We start from the raw sequence: 20453 nt of genomic DNA on the forward strand, positions 1-20453 counted from the left end.
TCAATAAACCTAAAACACCAAACCCTAAACCCTAAACCCTAAACTCTAAATCGGGCTAAATTTTACTTCACAAAACATGAAAAAAAACGTTAACATTCTTCACGAATAATATTATGTTGAATGTTATTTTTGTCTATCGTTTTCCCGCCTAAATAATAACATTCATCACGAAGTGTCTTTTCTAAATGTTCATATTTTCGTGTGATCTTGATGCCTGAAAAAAATTCCAAAAAATTTTAAAAAAATAAAAATTTTGCTTCCCCCCGCTTCCCTCCGATTGGTTACTTCACCATTGATTATGCCCATATATATGTATATATATATATATATATATATATATATATATATATATATATATATATATATATATATATATATATATATATATATATATAAATTCTGGATTTCTGTAAAATCGTTTTAGAAAAAAGTCGCAAATTTTATCCGAGCGGGAGACATATAAAGGTTCTTGACCCGGATACCAATCAAAGATATATATATATATATATATAAATATATATATATATATATATATATATATATATATATATATATATATATAGGGTGAGGATCCATGGAGAACCAAAGGTAGTAGAGAACCCATGAAACTCGTGCAGATTGAGTCAATCTCCTACAGATTGACATTATTTTTTTTTTGTAGATTGACTTTTTTTTTTATGTGCAGATTTGAATTTTTTTTTGGTGCAGATTGAGTCAATCTGCGTGCAGATTGACTTATTTTTGCAGTTTTTTTTATTTTTTTACAGGTTAACTTTTTTTTCTGTGCAGATTGACTATTTTTGTGCAGATTGAGTCAATCTGCGTGCATATTGACTTTTTTTCTGTGCATATTGACTTTTTTTTGGCAGTTTTTTTTTGCAGATTGACTTTTTTCTATGCTGATTGACTTTTTTTTGTGCAGGTTGAGTCAATCTGCGTGCAGATTGACTTTTTTTGCAATTTTTTTTGTATATTGACTTTTTTTTCAGATTGACTTTTTTTTTTGTGCAGAATGACTTTTTAGTGTGCAGACTGACAGTTTTTTTTCAGTTTGTTTGTTTATTTTTTTTTTGAAGCTCAATCTCCACATAGATTGAAGTTCAATATATGAGTTCTATTGGTTCTCTACATACTTTAGTTCTCTATGGATCCTTTCAATATATATTGGTAGGATCAAGAGAGAAGTAACCAATTGGAGGGAATCGGGGGGAAGCAATTTTTTTTTTCTTCGTTTTTTTGAATAAACTTTGTTCACGAACATTATAGACGGGATGAAAATATGAACATTTAATAAAGACACTTTGTGATAAATATTTTTATTTTGGCGAAAAAACGCTCGAAGAAGTAATATATAACAATTATCGTGTTTTTCGAGCGTATGTTGAGGTTTTAGCTATTAGAGTTTAGATATTAGGGTTTATATGGTTTAGATATTAGGGTTTAGAAATTTAGGGTTTAGGGTTTAGATTTAGGGTTTAGATTTAGGATTTAGATTGAGTTTTTAACACGAACGGTTTAGAGTTTAGGGTTTGGTGTTTTGAGTTTATGGAATAAACTCAAAACACCAAACCCTAAACCCTAAACTCTAACTGGGCTAAATTTTACTTCACAAAACATGAAATAAAACGTTCATATTCTTCACGAACAATATTATCTTGAATGTTATTTTTGTCGATCGTTTTCCCGCATAAATAATAACATTCATCACGAAGTATCTTTTCTAAATGTTTATATTTTCGTGTGATCTTGATGCCGGAAAAAAATTCCAAAAAAACGAATTTTTTTTTTTGCTTCCCCCTGCTTTCCCCCGATTGGTTACTTCTCCATTGATCATGCCCATATATATATATATATATATATATATAGGAAAAGGATCCAGTGAGAACTTTTTTAGTGTGAGAACTCTAGGAACTCCAAAAACACTCAAAATACACTAAAATTCGAGCAAAAAGGGGCACGGACGAACAAAAAAAAAGGAAATTCGAGCAAAATTCAAAAACACGGGCGAACAAAAAATCATAGTCGAGCAAAAAAAATTTTTTATTTTTTTTGAAAAAAAAAATGTAGAACACATTTTTGTCCGAATATCAATTTTTCGTTCGACTACCCGCATGTTCTACAATTTTTTGTTCGAATACAAAAATGTAGAACACGTTTTTGTTCGAATTTCTTTTTTTTGTTCGGCCGTGTCTTTTTTTTGTTTGACTTTCCAATTTTTTGTTCGAATATCACTTTTTTTGTTCGTCCGTGTCCCATTTATGCTCGAATTTCACTTTTTTTGCTAGAATTTCCCTTTTTTGCTCGAATTTCAGTGTATTTTTGAGTTCTCAGAGTTTTCACACCAAAAAAGTTCCCATTTGATCCCTCTAATATATATATATATATATATAAGGGTAGGATCAAGAGGGAAGTAACCAATCGGGGGGAAGCAAATTTTTTTTTTTCTTTTCGATTTTTGAAAAAACTTTGTTCACGAACATTAAAGATGAGATGAAAATATGTACATTTAGTAGAGACACTTTGTGATAAATATTTTTATTTTGGCGGAAAAACGCTCGAAGAAGTAATATATAACAATTATCGTGTTTTTCGAGCGTATTTTGAGGTTTTAGCTATTGGGGTTTAGATATTAGGGTTTAGATATTAGGGTTTATAGGGTTTAGATATTAGGGTTTAGAAATTTAGGGTTTAAGGTTTAGATTTAGGGTTTAGATTTAGGATTTAGATTGAGTTTTTAACACGAACGGTTTAGAGTTTAGGGTTTAGGGTTTAGGGTTTGGTGTTTTGGGTTTATGGAATAAACCCTAAACCCTAAACCCTAAACTCTAAATCGGGCTAAATTTTACTTCACAAAACATGAAAAAAAAACGTTCATATTCTTCACGAACAATATTATCTTGAATGTTATTTTTGTCGATCGTTTTCCCGCCTAAATTATAACATTCATCACGAAGTGTCTCTTCTAAATGTTCATATTTTCGTGTGATCTTGATGCCCGAAAAAAAAATTTCAAAAAAAACGAAAAAAAAAAATTGCTTCCCTCCGATTGATTAATTCCCCATTGATCCTGCCCATATATATATATATATATATATATATATATATATATATATATATATATATATATAAATTCTGGATTTGTGTAAAATCGTTTTACACAAAAGTCGCAAATTTTATCCGAGCGGGAGACATCTAAAGGTTCTTGACCCGGATACCAATCAACCAATTCCCAAAATTTCTTTTCGCGGGACGCCAAATTTTATCCCGCCAAAATTCTTAATCTTTTTTATAAAATATTCTCAATTATAATCGTTATTTCTTCATTCAGTCACAATCTAAATAGAATTCCAATTAATTCAATTTCTCACTCTAGGGTTTTGTATGGTTTTGTGAAATTAGGGCAAATCAACACAGAGCAGAATAGAATCATGAGCGCTGTAAATCTAACAAATGTTAGCGTATTAAGCAATCCAGCACCCTTTCTTAGTCCTTTTCAGTTCGAAATTTCATACGAGTGCTTGATTTCCCTTGAAGACGGTAACTTTTCATTATTCTAATCAACTTTTGTTTACTAATTTGACTGCCGTTCTATGCTTCAGATTTTGGTTTAATTACTATCCGTTTCAAAATATTTGTTTTGTATTTTTAATATAGACTCTTATTTGTGGCCAATTAACCTAGAAATAATTAGCAACATATTCATATGATTAGAGCTGAATGCAATCAGTTAGTTTCAGATTTTTATTTAGTAGTATTGTTTTTGTGAATATACACAGTTATTATGCATCTATAATGCTTGTAATTAATTAATATTTAGTTTTAAATATAAGTTAGATTAATTCAGATTAAGTTTCAATTTCGTATGTTTGGTATTTATTTATTTTGTTAACATGTGTCTACTACCTCCTAATATGTTATTAATTCAAATAGGCGTTATAACCATCTGATATAACTTCCTGTCTATGGGCTTGAATTTATCGACTAACTTAATAATACTTGGGCTTTTCCGAAGCCAAGATGCTATCAATACTCTTAGGTTCAACTTCAACCTTGTCCTGAAGGTTGGAATTTGGTAGTAGAATTGTGGTGGGTTGCAACGGTGAGCCGGGTGGAATTTTTCAGGGCAACGAACGCAAAACCTTGGCTGCATTGTTGAACTTCGGCTGTGGTCAGGCGTTTTACTGGAAGGGATGTGGTTCGTGTATTGGATTCGGGTTGTGCCGGTAACAGTGGGGTAGTAGACACAGCCACGTTTGAGGTAATAGCGGTGTTTTGGCAGGTTTTTAACCCATGGAAATTTGATTAGACCATTTTCATGGTGTCTCACACTTTTTTTAAACTACTTATTTGTAGCGACCCCGACAAATCGTCAAGTGACGGCGTCGGCTACGTGGGTCCCATTACCTGATTATAAGTCTTTAAGATAACGTTTGACCAAAATATGTCGCCTTCATTTCAAAATAAAGATTGTTTCAAAGTCTACAAGAATTGTTCAACCAAAAGTTAAGTTACAACGTTATAAGTACAAATGAAATCTAGGCGACACGGTTTAAAGTGAAGTCATAAGACGCTCCATGAAATGCATGTATACTCGACATCGGATGCAAGTATCAAATAGTAAGCGGAAGCATGTTTCACATATCGTGCAAGACCTGAGAAAAACATAGAAATCTGTCAACGAAAACGTTGGTGAAATCATAGGTTTAAGTAAGTAAGTACAAGTGAACCACAAGATTTGCATCAATGAAATAATAGTAATACATTCCAAAAGTTTGTTTCACGAGCACCCAATTATCAAAGCTTAACATTCCTTCCATTGTATACCCCATCACTTAGTGCTAGAACAAACACTGATTCTCGAAAATATATTTCATCCGTAGACGGTAGCGAACCGTCAAAGATGAGGGTTGTCAACCCATATGGCCATATAACATAAGTTCTCGCTTACACCCGGCAAGTGTAACTAATGATAATCGAATTGAGGATTTTTGTTCTAAACTCGTATGTAGAATGTTTGTTTTCCCGTTCTTGTGTTCACTTAGTTCAAAAGAATCGTTTATGTTTTCTCATCCCAATATAAGTTCAAAAAGAGTAAAAGTGGGACTATGATCTCACCTTGAGAGCGAGAGTTATAAAAGTACTTCAACAAGTAAATGCGTGCAAAGACAACGCTAGTCTTGACCTAAACATATAGGTTATATCAATAACGGTAAACACAAACGGTCAAAGATGTTCAATTAGTCCTATGGCTCGTTACGACTCGATTATGAAGCATGTGAGTCAAATTGTCAAGTTTCATGCAAGATACAAGTATAGAATCATGTTAGAAAGATTGCATAATTAATTGGTTAAGTTTGACAAAAAGTCAAACTTGGTCAAAGTCAACGAAAAAGTCAACATGTTCGGGTCGGGTCCCGGACTATTTTTCTATGCTAAATATTCATATACAAGTATATTAAAACAAGTTTCATGTGAACCGGAGGTCGATAGCTAGTCAAACATTTTACGTGAAAAGGGACAAAGTGGGCAGAATCTGGCCAGGCCAGATTGCGCGCCGCGCGGGGAAGGGGCGCGCCGCGCCACCCTCTGTGCAGGCATTTTCTGTTTTTCAAAAGTGTACACGAGCCAAAACCTATTCTAACACAACACTTGACCCGCAAACGCTTATAACGCCTATTATACATCGTTGGAAAGGTATTTTGACGAGGAATGCAACTAAACACATATCATCAATCAAACTTTCACTTAAAACAACCAAAAACCGCAATTAAATACTCATAATCAAAGTTCAAGTTCCAAAAACGCATTTTATGATTCGGGCAACCAACTTACATGTATGTTATGCCGTTTCGAAGGTAATCAAACACACATTGCAACAAAACACTAACAATTAACATTCCATGGCATTCAAGCATCCAAAAATTCATCTCAAGAACTAGCAAACCCTAATCAATCATCACAAAATCAATAATCATGTTTTTGGAGTTTCCTTAATCAACCTATACATCAAAACGAAACTAATGATACTAGTAACACTTTTAAAACATGCACTTTAACAATCTAACAACATTTGATCATCCAAAATCAAGGATTTAGCAAGTAATTTTCATATTGAACTAGTTACACCAAAAACAACGAATCGAGCATACAAATTACATACACGACATCACAATGAGCCATAGACACTAATTAACAACTTTATAACTCAAAAATCTCAAGAACACATAAAATTAGTGATTTTAGAAAGTTACCCAAAAGAGATGAAGTTGGTATCAAATTGAAGAGGATGAAGAGAGGATTCCAAATATGTATTTTGTTTTGATTGAAGCTTGCTAGATCATGAATGGATGATGAATCTTGATGATGAAGATTGAAAGAAAAATTGAAAGTGTTAAAGGAAAATGGAAATGAAAATGGAAATGAATGAATGGATGAGAAAGGGTGTTGACTAGTTGACCTAGTCACACCTTTGATCACTTGGCAAAAATGGTCCCTCTAGTTCGGGTGCGGGTGCGTGAATTAACCAAACGAATTATTTTAAATTACACGAGAGTACGGGAGACGTTATCTTCCAACAACGAGAATATTTAAAATGTTACATAACAAAGGATACGAATCTAGATACGAAGGGTATTATTTAAAAAGAAAAAGACGGGCGTTAAAATAATTTAACGGAAAAATGCGGGATGTTACATTATCCACACCTCAAAAGAAATTTCGTCCCGAAATTTAGTTGGAAGTAGTAGTCGATATCTCTTACTCGAGACTTTACGTTGTCCATGCAATGAATAAGTGAAAGTACGTCCTTGAGTGTTCTCATGAGTTGGATAGTCAGGGTTTTACGTTGTATTAAGGTTTGGTTTTACGATCCCCAGTTTCAACTGGTTTTCCCCTATGAAGAGAAGTTGTCATCGATAGTTGATGTATCTAGCAGGATTGCACGCTCCTGTTCCGCAGGACACGTTTCTAAGTTTGTTACACGAAATGTAGGGTAAACGGAAACTTAATTGAGTCGGGAGTTCTAAACGGTAGGAAGCGGTTCCAATACGCCCCAAGGTTTCAGAAGGTTCAATATTGCGGATATAGTCTTTCTCGATTTCCCAAAATGGATTACACCCTTCCAAGGTGCGGTTTCCCAATATTACGCGGTTACACACTGGGTTTGGTGAGGTTCTCCTCTAAGTTTGGTATAACTCTTCTGGCGACCATGAGTTGTCCCTAGCCCTCCTCGGACTTGAACGATCTCAATTGTTGTTTCTTGATGGAGTTCAGATTCGGCGATTTGCTTGCCGCATGCTTTGGTTAAATGAACAGGGGTATGACATTAACGGTCATATAGGGTTTCGGAAGTGCGGCGTTAGTACAAGAACAGTAACTATCGTAGTATGAGGGATCAACTAAAAGCGATAATGCGAGTTTGAAACATGTCTTTCCAGGATGTAAATCGTTCGTTTGCTCGGTTCGTCGGTTTGTGAGAGATACGCGGTACTCATGTCTAAGCGGGTTCCCCAAGGTTTCTTGCAAAACTAGAAGCGATACGAGTATTTTGATCCGAGGTAATTGGCATTGGCAATGGTACACCATATTAGAAAAAGAATTCCTTAAGATATGTTTGAACAAGTTAGTTAGGGCTCAAAAATGTTCGTTAGGACTATTCACCCTCGTGGCGAATACTAATGTAATATGAAGAGTTTCTCTATCCATTGAGAAATGTTACAAAAGTTTCCTTATACGGAAGTGCGAGCGATAAGGATAGGAGTGAAATGAGAACTTAGAGTAGAGTGAGTTTACATCTCGAGGTTGCCATATCGTGCATCTAGTTGTCAAAAGTTGAGGTTTGAAAAAAGAAACGAGATAGTACACGTGGTTGTATAGTTCGGGGTTGAATAGTAGTTGGCCGATTATCAGAAACACAAGGGCGTTAAGTCAAAGAAGAGTGGAGTATCGTTGGATTGTGTGTTATCTTAATTTCCAGTAATATCAGACGGTAACGGTGAAATAACAGAGGTATGTAGTGTGGTACGTGATGACGAGAAAATTGATCGGATTTACAATTTAGTATTAGAATTCTTCGCGCAAAATAACGAATTTCAGTTACGTTGATTTTGAGTCGAGAGGGTATGCCTTTCGGCGTTCAAGTAGAAATATTTCCATGTTTGAGTTCCATCTGTTGCTATACGAATTTAGCTAGAAATGTTGGTGTGAAGAATCACGCTCAAGGTTCGAACACGGAGAGGTTTAAAGTTTTCCTTAGTGAGTTAACGAGTTTAAAAGTCATGTAACACGAGAAAAGTCAGAAATGAATCTTTGGTAATAACAGGCGAGATCTAAGATTTTACGAATACAAGTTTGAGTTGGGAGAGTTTCCTGATTACATGTGGCTTGATTTCGAGATTGATTGTAGTGCCTCGACCATTAACATCATGGTCTAGACTTCGTTCAACAGAAATTCTCACTCGGAGAATTTGGTATAGAGTTGCTCTTTTCTCAAAAGTTCGAGACTGAGATGGTGATGTTGTTCGTTTTCCTTCTTTACTTGAATGAGTTAAGATGTCATCTATAAATACGATAACAGATTTGTCTAGGTAAGTTTGCATACGTGGTTTAGGAGGTTCATGAATACGGACGGGGTCCTAAATAAATCAAACGGTACTAAGAGAGATTTACAACTAACGTTGTGAGTTCGGAAATGGCTTAGGAGACATCGTCTCCCTTAACCCCCAATTGGTGATAACCGGAACGGAGGTCGTTTTGGAATGCACACGGGATTCATGCAAGTAATCAGGTGGTCATGGATACGAAGAAGAGGGTATCGGTTTTCAACCGAAAATTATTTAGTTCACAATAATCTATACCTAGTTGTAGGGGAAACAATTTCTCCTTAACGAATAGGTTCTGAGCTCCCTAGTTCTATAGGTGTCAAGTCAATATTCTTAACGTATATCCTCCGATAGAATTTATAGACACACAATATCTTTCCGTTGGTCGCTTAAATTGCCTAAGTAGTATCTAGGGAAAAAGTGGAGTGCAAAGAGCACGAGTCAAAGACTTGGTTATAAAACGTCTAACGGTAATGAAATCGAATAAGTATGAAGTATACGGTTTGTTGTGAAGAAACGTACCCGTTACTAGTCCATCGTCGTTCCGGGCATCCTAGGTGTCGATGTTGAAGGTTCAACGGCGTGCGTTGGGGTTGATTTTCTTATTTGGGCACACATTCCTAAAATGACCCAGTTGGCCACATTCGAAGCAAGCACCCGTTCTGTGTGCGTTGGGCATCTTTCGAGCGACGGGTCCTTGGCGCCGGTGGCGAAACCTGCCACATCCTTCAAAGTGATGCTTGTGGCATTCGTTACAAAAAGGTAGTTTTCCGGTATAGCCTTTCTTGTCGTTGGAGGCGAAAGGCTTCTTGGAGAGGTTGTTGTGGTTGTGGTTGCTTGATTGAGAGGCTTCCCATGTTCTTTTATTGCCGCTCGATTGGTTCTCGACCATTGGTGCCGGCGTTTCCGTTTCATTTGCCGTGTCTAAAGTATGGCGGGCCATTGTTAAAGCCTCTTGTAGGTTAGTGGGTTGAGATGTCATTACCTTGTGTTGAATGCTCTTAGGGAGGCCATCCATGTAAAGTTCGACTCTTAGGGATTCGGGAGTCATGAGATTTGGACACATCGAGACTAGTTCGGTAAACCGTTGATTATAAGCTTCGAGGTCATTTCCGACCGTTTTTAAATTCCTTAGACCCTGTTCGAGCCTTCGAGTCTCGTTGCGCGGGAAGTATTCGGTGATCATTCTTTCTCTTAATTCGGTCCAAGAGAGTGTGTGGGCTTCATCGCTTCCCACCAATTGTACATACGTGTTCCACCACGAGAGAGCAATGCCGGTGAAGGTGAGGGTGGAAAACTTGACCTTATCTTGGTCTCGACAACCGCTTGTGTTAAAAACGGTCTCCATTTGTTCAAACCATCGGGTGAGAGTAACCGGTCCTCCGGTTCCATCGAAAGTGGGAGGATTGTACTTCATGAAGTTCTTGTAGGAGCAACCTTCGATTGAATTACCGGCTCCATGATTGTTGTTGTTAGAAAAGTGATCGGCCACGGCCGTACCCACGGCGGTGGTTATCATTCGTTGAAGAGCTTGTTCTAGAGTTTCGAGAGGAGTATTGTGTTGACCTTGGTGAGCCATTGTTCCTTCATGAGACAAGAATATCGTTGGTTAGTATTTTCAACAATACCAACCGGAGTATGGAAATAGGATAGAGAGGAAATTTTTCCTTGACTCGCCTTAAATTCTTTACGTCATAATGTCGGAACGTCCATGTGAATCACCGTAATATAATCCCGGAAATTATATTACCCTGATTCTCATGTGCATTTAACATTACTTCATAAAGTCAAGGTGGCGCATCAACAAAATTTATCAACGTAAGATCGAGATCGAATACGAGTTAGATATGATAGAAGAGTTCGAGTATAAATGCACAATTAGTCAAATAATTCCTACTTCAGTCTATATGCCGGTTGTAGTCTAGATTCACCTATGTACCCTATGACTCGGGGTGGACACAAATGAACTCTAAATCCCTACAACCAAGGCTCTGATACCACTTGTAGCGACCCCGACAAATCGTCAAGTGACGACGTCGGCTACGTGGGTCCCATTACCTGATTATAAGTCTTTAAGATAACGTTTGACCAAAATATGTCGCCTTCATTTCAAAATAAAGATTGCTTCAAAGTCTACAAGAATTGTTCAACCAAAAGTTAAGTTACAACGTTATAAGTACAAATGAAATTTAGGCGACACGGTTTAAAGTGAAGTCATAAGACGCTCCATGAAATGCATGTATACTCGACATCGGATGCAAGTATCAAATAGTAAGCGGAAGCATGTTTCACATATCGTGCAAGACCTGAGAAAAACATAGAAATCTGTCAACGAAAACGTTGGTGAAATCATAGGTTTAAGTAAGTAAGTACAAGTGAACCACAAGATTTGCATCAATGAAATAATAGTAATACATTCCAAAAGTTTGTTTCACGAGCACCCAATTATCAAAGCTTAACATTCCTTCCATTGTATACCCCATCACTTAGTGCTAGAACAAACACTGATTCTCGAAAATATATTTCATCCGTAGACGGTAGCGAACCGTCAAAGATGAGGGTTGTCAACCCATATGGCCATATAACATAAGTTCTCGCTTACACCCGGCAAGTGTAACTAATGATAATCGAATTGAGGATTTTTGTTCTAAACTCGTATGTAGAATGTTTGTTTTCCCGTTCTTGTGTTCACTTAGTTCAAAAGAATCGTTTATGTTTTCTCATCCCAATATAAGTTCAAAAAGAGTAAAAGTGGGACTATGATCTCACCTTGAGAGCGAGAGTTATAAAAGTACTTCAACAAGTAAATGCGTGCAAAGACAACGCTAGTCTTGACCTAAACATATAGGTTATATCAATAACGGTAAACACAAACGGTCAAAGATGTTCAATTAGTCCTATGGCTCGTTACGACTCGATTATGAAGCATGTGAGTCAAATTGTCAAGTTTCATGCAAGATACAAGTATAGAATCATGTTAGAAAGATTGCATAATTAATTGGTTAAGTTTGACAAAAAGTCAAACTTGGTCAAAGTCAACGAAAAAGTCAACATGTTCGGGTCGGGTCCCGGACTATTTTTCTATGCTAAATATTCATATACAAGTATATTAAAACAAGTTTCATGTGAACCGGAGGTCGATAGCTAGTCAAACATTTTACGTGAAAAGGGACAAAGTGGGCAGAATCTGGCCAGGCCAGATTGCGCGCCGCGCGGGGAAGGGGCGCGCCGCGCCACCCTCTGTGCAGGCATTTTCTGTTTTTCAAAAGTGTACACGAGCCAAAACCTATTCTAACACAACACTTGACCCGCAAACGCTTATAACGCCTATTATACATCGTTGGAAAGGTATTTTGACGAGGAATGCAACTAAACACATATCATCAATCAAACTTTCACTTAAAACAACCAAAAACCGCAATTAAATACTCATAATCAAAGTTCAAGTTCCAAAAACGCATTTTATGATTCGGGCAACCAACTTACATGTATGTTATGCCGTTTCGAAGGTAATCAAACACACATTGCAACAAAACACTAACAATTAACATTCCATGGCATTCAAGCATCCAAAAATTCATCTCAAGAACTAGCAAACCCTAATCAAGCATCACAAAATCAATAATCATGTTTTTGGAGTTTCCTTAATCAACCTATACATCAAAACGAAACTAATGATACTAGTAACACTTTTAAAACATGCACTTTAACAATCTAACAACATTTGATCATCCAAAATCAAGGATTTAGCAAGTAATTTTCATATTGAACTAGTTACACCAAAAACAACGAATCGAGCATACAAATTACATACACGACATCACAATGAGCCATAGACACTAATTAACAACTTTATAACTCAAAAATCTCAAGAACACATAAAATTAGTGATTTTAGAAAGTTACCCAAAAGAGATGAAGTTGGTATCAAATTGAAGAGGATGAAGAGAGGATTCCAAATATGTATTTTGTTTTGATTGAAGCTTGCTAGATCATGAATGGATGATGAATCTTGATGATGAAGATTGAAAGAAAAATTGAAAGTGTTAAAGGAAAATGGAAATGAAAATGGAAATGAATGAATGGATGAGAAAGGGTGTTGACTAGTTGACCTAGTCACACCTTTGATCACTTGGCAAAAATGGTCCCTCTAGTTCGGGTGCGGGTGCGTGAATTAACCAAACGAATTATTTTAAATTACACGAGAGTACGGGAGACGTTATCTTCCAACAACGAGAATATTTAAAATGTTACATAACAAAGGATACGAATCTAGATACGAAGGGTATTATTTAAAAAGAAAAAGACGGGCGTTAAAATAATTTAACGGAAAAATGCGGGATGTTACATTATTGGCCGGAGGTCCATTTGTAAGCAATCTCTCCATCCATAGAACATTGAGAGGGAGGACTTTCCTTACTCTTGGGGTGTTGTTTCACTTCGGGTGGAGAAATGACTTGTTTTTATTTTAGGATAAGGGAGGATTGTCTACATCTTACCTCCCCATATCCCAATTATGTGGGATTGGGTTTTGTTGTTGTTGTATAAGTTTGGTGAAGGGTGGTGGGGCGGAGAGTAGCGATTTCTCGTTGTATATCTGCGTGTAGGCCGTAGATTAAGTAATTCAAAAGGGCGGTGGGGGGTATGCCAATGACATAATTACGGAGACTGACGAAATCAGCCTGGTATGTGATAGTGTATATATTGCTATATTCCCTATGATTGCATACTTACAAGTTCGACATTATATATTTAATATATATATAATACCGAACTTGGGGGACTTGATAGTGCGCATAGCACTACCTTGCGCATTGCACAAGGATTGCACTAAGTTTTAGCATCTTGTGCTGAAATCCGCAATGTACAAGAGTGCAAGATTCCGCACAAGAGTGCAAGAATTCGCACAGGAGTGCAAGAATCCGCGAATATTCTGAATACTATAAATAGGGAGCTTGGCCTCTCATTTATAGGTTGTTGATTCTCTGCCATTTGCCAAGACCTTTGTAATTTTCACTTGTGACTTTGCCCAAGGAACATTTACATTCAGTTAAGGTGAATCATGCTAATTAACAATCAAGACCGGGTCGGGGTGGTTGATCACTTGATTGAAAAGTGAAAGACGATCATCAGGGCTCAAAACAAACAACAACACCCCAATCCTCCTCATTGCACTCGATCCTTGATCCAATTCCGCAAGGAAGACGGATCTAGGCTCGATCAATTGGCGCCATCCGTGGGACTAGAACAAGCAAAGTCTCATGTTCTTACGGAAAGTTTAATTCGTTTGAATATACTTTGGATTGGTCATGATATGTACCAATAATTGCGAAGATATCGATGAAAAAACTCCGATGTTGAAGACGTCATATCGACATCGCTACTTTACAATAATTATATGATAAATGAGAAATTAATCATCATAAAATGTCATTCGGCTCATAGAATTTAGCCTGAGCTCATTGAGTCAGTTTCATACACATTGAATTCTGCCCGAGCTTTGTGATAGAAAGTTCTTGCGCAATATTGAAATTGCGCGGTTTAAAAATATATGTGTACCGTGATTCTGAAAAACAATTCACGCGGTTTACAAGCAACTGCTGCGCAGCTCGAAAACAATAAAGCTCGTATATTTTTCCTAGCGCATACAAGTGTGCGACGTTGTATTACGCACTTCAAGTGCTTGAGAAAATATCTCAATTGAACAAACAGCTCTGTTAGCATAACGAGCAACTTGACACACATTTTTGGCGTACATTAGATAGCCCGTTCGTTGAAGAATAAAACACGTCCATTGTCGTGAAAGTATTGCCTTAAAAGTGGCTCTTGTTTGATTCAACAATATTACTCAAAAAGACTTCGCGGTGCCCGATTGTACGGCCCGAGCACGGTCTTGCAAACAGCCCGAATTTAGTTTCAAAAAACACGGCGTTTTCAGACTTCGCGGTGCCTCATTGCGGCCCGAGCATGGTCTTGAAAGCTGCCAAACTTTGGCTTAAAAACAATGAACGAAATCAGACTTCGTGGTGCCTAATTATGGCCCGAGCATGGTCTCGAACATAGTCCAACTTTGGCTTTAATAACATTGCGTACTTAGACTTCGCGGTGCCTGATTGTGGCCCAAGCACGGTCTCGAAAATTGCCCGATTATGGCCCGAGCATGGTCTCGCAAGACTTCAGCTTTCAAACATTGCGTAGTTAAACTTCGCGGTGCCCGATTGTACGGCACGAGCACGGTCTTGAGAATAGCCTTAGTTTTCAAACATTGCAAAGTTAGAGTTTGCGGTACCAAATCATGGGCCGAATTGAGAAATAGCGTTTGAAAAACAGTTTCACTGCAGTTCGCGAAGCTGATTTGCATTAGCGTTTGTGTACACTTTTATGATTGATTTATTGCGCATTCCGCAACTTATTTGCAGCAACCTTTGTGTGATTTTCTGCTGATTTGCAAATAGCCTTTATGCTCCGTAATTATGCGCCGAGTATTGCTTAGAAAAGCAGCTCTTATTTGATGGAATAGAAGTAATATGCATGATGTGCAAGAAGAATTACGTGATTCATAAGGGAACACTCTACTCAGTGATTGAAACGCATTCTTTGCGTGCCACATGTGCAATCATAGCGCAGCAAAGTCATGGTTTTGGACCTGATGTTTCGCTGAGCAGTCGTTTTAACGGCTCAAAAGATGGCGCTGGTTGGTTTTAAGAACAACCATTGCGCTTTAATTAGCTTTCGACGATCGCGTATTTAGACTTTGCGGTGCCCGATTGTACGGCCCGAGCATGGTCTCAAGAAAGTAACCCAAGTTTTGATGTGTTTAAAACGAGTTTTGCGCAACATATAACTAATATGCATATGGTTATAATTAATTTTCGCAAATTTACGAAGACATGCGCAACATGAAAAATTTATAAAGACATGTACGGAGTAATAATTATAGAAGATGTGAGGATGGTTTGTGCAGTATAAAGAAATGGATAAAGCTGCGTGGTTTTCTAAAAACTATAAAATTCATCCTCAATAACGCCACGTATTACTTGCGTGGCATGCAGATAGCTTATGTGGTTTATATGACCTTGATTACAACTTGATGATGGGATATTATATTAACGTGGGCTCAAGCATTACAAGAATTTCTGCAAACATGAAGCAATATGTGACTAAAGGTGGCCATGCGTATCATGCACAATAAGCGTGACAAACAATGAGCTGCTACAAATATTTACGGTGCTCGATTATGGTTTAAGTGATACTGAAAGCAGCCTAAGCTTGGCTCAAAAATAGCCTTTGCGCTATATTACATTATTGCTCGCAACTACATGATATGCGCAAGGAAAATTTTGTGCAAAAAATTCGCGGTGTTCGAAACCGCTAAAGTTAGCAAAAATTCGCGGTGTTCGAAACCGCTGAACTTAGCAAAAAATTCGCGGTGTCCGAAACCGCTCAAATTAAAGCAAAAGTAAATGAATATCGTATAGCACTATTTTTGGCATACCTTCATTTGATTAATTGCGCACAAACATGAAAGTCAACTCTGCAATATTCTTATTTGTTCTATAAGCACAATGCAACATTATCTAAGTTCATGAGCATTTGGCCATGGGAATCTTATTATTTTGCTAAAAGCACGTGGTTACATTGTTTAAAAGCATGGCCGAATTATTGATTGATTTTGCACACGATGCATGAGGTCATGAAGGTTAAAACTATATGTTCTTATAATAAAAATGCACATTGACAAGATAGGCTTAAAATATGTCATGTGCTACATGTTATATTAACATAAGCTTCAATTGACTTGCTTCATATATGCTTCGAGCAAATTTCTCAAAAAATGCTAAATATGCGTGAGACCAAAAATGAATCGTGATCAAATATTATCAAGTGCGGACGCGTACTTTGATTTTGCAAATGAAAACCACTTGGCATGTATATACGCAATGAATGCCTAAGCGTTGAAGAAATCCCGCTTGGATGAATAACATAATATTACAAGTGTTTGCGAAAAGTTGGAACTTGTGACATTTTTCCTAAGTATTTGATCTAGCCATGCTTAGATGCTTCGCAAAAACCACATATTTTGCCTAAGGATCGTTTCGGCGGACTTAGAAGATTCATAATACATAAAAGATTGTTTCGCATAAGTACGTGTTTGTTATGTGCACAATAACGAATATGGAAATTGCAAAGGACAAGTCTAGAAATTATGAATATATAACAAAGCGCTATATAAATACACGTTGCAACATGATTTTCTCTTTGATAAGAAAGCGCCATGAGTTGCGCATAACTTCACGAACAAAGCATATTGTATACTTAGAGTTCGACATCATATACTTTTAGTTTATAATATCGAACTGGGTGGACTTGATAGTGTATATATTGCTATATTCCCTATGATTGCATACTTACAAGTTCGACATTATATATTTAATATATATAATACCGAACTTGGGGGACTTGATAGTGCGCATAGCACTACTTTGCGCATTGCACAAGGATTGCACTAAGTTTTAGCACCTTGTGCTGAAATCCGCAATGCACAAGAGTGCAAGAATCCGCACAAGAGTGCAAGAATCCGCACAGGAGTGCAAGAATCCGCGAATATTCTGAATACTATAAATAGGTAGCTTGGCCTCTCATTTATAGGTTGTTGATTCTCTGCCATTTGCCAAGACCTTTGTAATTTTCACTTGTGACTTTGCCCAAGGAACATTTACATTGAGTTAAGGTGAATCATGCTAATTAACAATCAAGACCGGGTCGGGGTGGTTGATCACTTGATTGAAAAGTGAAAGACGATCATCAGGGCCCAAAACAAACAACAACACCCCAATCCTCCTCATTGCACTCGATCCTTGATCCAATTCCGCAAGGAAGACGGATCTAGGCTCGATCTGTATGCAGCAACTGAGGCAGTTTGTTGTAGCTTGAATAAAGCTGCTAGATGGTAAGAAGATGGTCCGAAACGTAGCTTGGTTATTGTGTAGGTATTTAAACCAACTCGAGGCCTCAGTGTGGAAATGGAATGAAGCGAGGGCTATACACTGGTCCGGGGGAATACTTTAGAACGTAAAATACTGATCAGCTTGAAAAACCAATCAAGGGGTGCAGTGCCATCAAAGGATGGTAAGTGTATTTTAGGTGTTTTGTGGGAAAAGTTAAGGGAACCGAATTGTAAAGGAGGAGTGGTTTGACTGGTGGTGTTCGAGTCATTTTTGGGAATGGAAGCTGATGCCTTAGGAATGAGTTGTTTGGCAACTTGGTCAAACTGGGTTGTGGTAGCAGCAGCATGGTGAGCAATTTGAGCAGACACTTTTGGATTTCAGTTGTGGTAGCAGCGGATTGGGTAGTGATGGTTTGTGATAGGCTGTCGAATTTGGCGGAGAGTTGGGAGAGGGTTTCGTTGAGGTCAGCAAAGCACTCTTCAATAGTCGGAGTAGATTGATGTGGATGCATGGTGAAACCAATGAAAGCACCAATGATAGAAGAAGACCGATCTCCCAAGAAAACTAGATTTAAGAGGAGACTCTTTTGGACTAAACCAAATATTTTCATTCATCATATTTCATTTGAACAAACACATACATATTTATATTTGTACTAATAATAATGCTATTACTATCCTAATAAAATGCAATTATTTGGGAGGAAACTTGGACACATTGATATGAAACATGCACACATCAATAATCCCACGTACATAACTATTATTCTCTAGACTAATTATAACACTATCTACCTTCAAACTCCATGTGCAAATGCATGCACATGTACCTGGTAGAAAACATGGATCATGTATGACTTGAAACCCACGTTCGACCAAACGTATCACCTTTAGTCTGATAAAAGGAAACACTTATCTCAATTACCTATTTAATTTCATGTGCTTTTTCTTGGGCTTATTACAGACTTGGAATGGAAGCTAACTTATGTGGGATCTGCTGAGGACGAGATGTATGATCAAGTTCTCGAAAGTGTGTTTGTTGGTCCTATTAATGTTGGCAACTATCGTTTCATCTTTGAGGTAATTTTCAAGATTTGTAGTTCCCATTTCTTATTCCTGGTTATATTTTGCCTCTGCATATTATGAAAGTTAGTCAAATGCTTGTGTTGGTTTTTTTAGGCAGACCCTCCAGATGCATTGAAAATTCGTGAAGAGGACATAATAGGTGTTACTGTTCTGCTATTGACATGCTCATATATGGGACAAGAATTTGTTCGAGTAGGATATTATGTAAACAATGATTATGAAGATGAACATTTGAGAGAGGAACCTCCACAAAAAGTAATTATTGATAAAATTCAAAGAAATATATTGGCTGATAAGCCTAGAGTCACAAAGTTCCCTATTAATTTTCACCCTGAGAATAATGTTGAACAATCAGAAGAACAGCAGACTAATCATTCACCTGATATCGCAACCGAGCAATCACCTTTCTTGACTGAAGAAGTCAATAATGGTAATTGTGACACCAAAAGTGATCATGGAGAAGAAAGACCTTCTGTACCAGATCATGTGCCTGCTCTATTGTCTATTTGAAGGTTAAAGTGTGATGCATTTTCTTTTATTAAACAAAAAACTTGGCCTTGTAATGATGGTGATATTATACATACATTATATCTAATGTCTTAATGATATGAATTGTGATTTTGCTTATAGTGGTTATGCAAATCTTTATTTGTCACATACCATATCATCATATTTGTATTGAAGCTCACCTTAGTTTATTATTAGACTTGTGGAGTAGTTTAAATTGATGGACCGTTTTATTGCTCATAATTATTACTCGTTATGTTCTAGTATGTCTTTATTGCTTTATTAGGTTAACTACAACTAGTACAGGAGTTTTCTATATTATTTTACGGTCTCTTAATGTCGTTTAACTTGTGTTTTGGAGATTATGTATTATAAAAGAACCCCGATTACTCCGATTAATTCACGATAAATCTTTTTTAAGAACATTTCGTTCCAATTTTACATAATTCGTTATTTTTAATTTATTTATCTATTTATTTTGGTCGGAGGTCCATTTGGAAGCAATTTCTTTACCCGTCGAACAGAGAGAGGGACGACTTTCTCTACTCTTGGAGTGTTTCACTCGGGGTGGAGAAATGACTTCTCTTTATTCAAAGATAGAGGAAGGATTGTCTACGTCTCACCTCCCCCATACCTCACTCATGTGGGATTGGGTTTTGTTGTTGTTGTTGTTGTTGTTAATCGATCAATGTCGGTTAATGAATAAAAATCGAATTTGTTGATTAAATTCGGTCAAAGTCAAAATTAGTTAACATTTTTACATGAATTAAATTTGAATATAGAGTTTTTGTACAAAATGAACGATTTTAAACAATTATAATTATAATTTTCTTCCATATTCACACGTAATTTTGAAATATATTATTTAAATCTATAAAGGTATAATTCGATTACTCGGTGATTATTCTCCTGATTGCCGATTACTTTTTCTAAAGTTCCGACCGATTGCTTTTCAAATAACAAGTTTTGCAACCTTGGTGCACAAGAAATACATTCTTCATGATTGATGTATTGTTATTAGAAGTCACTATGTTAAGATAAAAGCTGATTCTTATCTTGGTGTGACATATTGTGTAACTAAGACTAGGGCAACGGGCAGCTGACATACGTCCGTCTTTGAGCTTTTTGCTATAACATTGTTGGCATGCCCTTTTTTTTTTCCTTTTTTCTTTAACGTGCGATAAATTTTGTCGTTTCTAGGAAGTAGTGAGAGACAAAGACATAGATATTGTGGGGTATGAAATATTTTTTTTGTTGAAAGAAAACGAATACTATATGACGAACATTTTCTCGAAAAGAAAAAGAACTATACAA

General features: G+C 36.7%; 1 protein-coding gene across 1 annotated transcript; it reads left to right on the forward strand.

The window, feature by feature from the left end:
- Positions 1 to 441: 441 nt before the first annotated feature.
- Positions 442 to 19360, forward strand: LOC139858427 (probable histone chaperone ASF1A). Its single transcript, XM_071847277.1, has 4 exons — positions 442 to 465; positions 3400 to 3537; positions 18511 to 18626; positions 18726 to 19360. The coding sequence occupies exons 2-4, from the start codon at positions 3429 to 3431 to the stop codon at positions 19140 to 19142; spliced, it is 642 nt and encodes a 213-aa protein (XP_071703378.1). The 5' UTR covers positions 442 to 465; positions 3400 to 3428; the 3' UTR covers positions 19143 to 19360.
- Positions 19361 to 20453: the final 1093 nt, after the last annotated feature.

This window comes from Rutidosis leptorrhynchoides, chromosome 7 (assembly GCF_046630445.1).
Source record: "Rutidosis leptorrhynchoides isolate AG116_Rl617_1_P2 chromosome 7, CSIRO_AGI_Rlap_v1, whole genome shotgun sequence".
Classification (NCBI taxonomy): domain Eukaryota; kingdom Viridiplantae; phylum Streptophyta; class Magnoliopsida; order Asterales; family Asteraceae; genus Rutidosis; species Rutidosis leptorrhynchoides.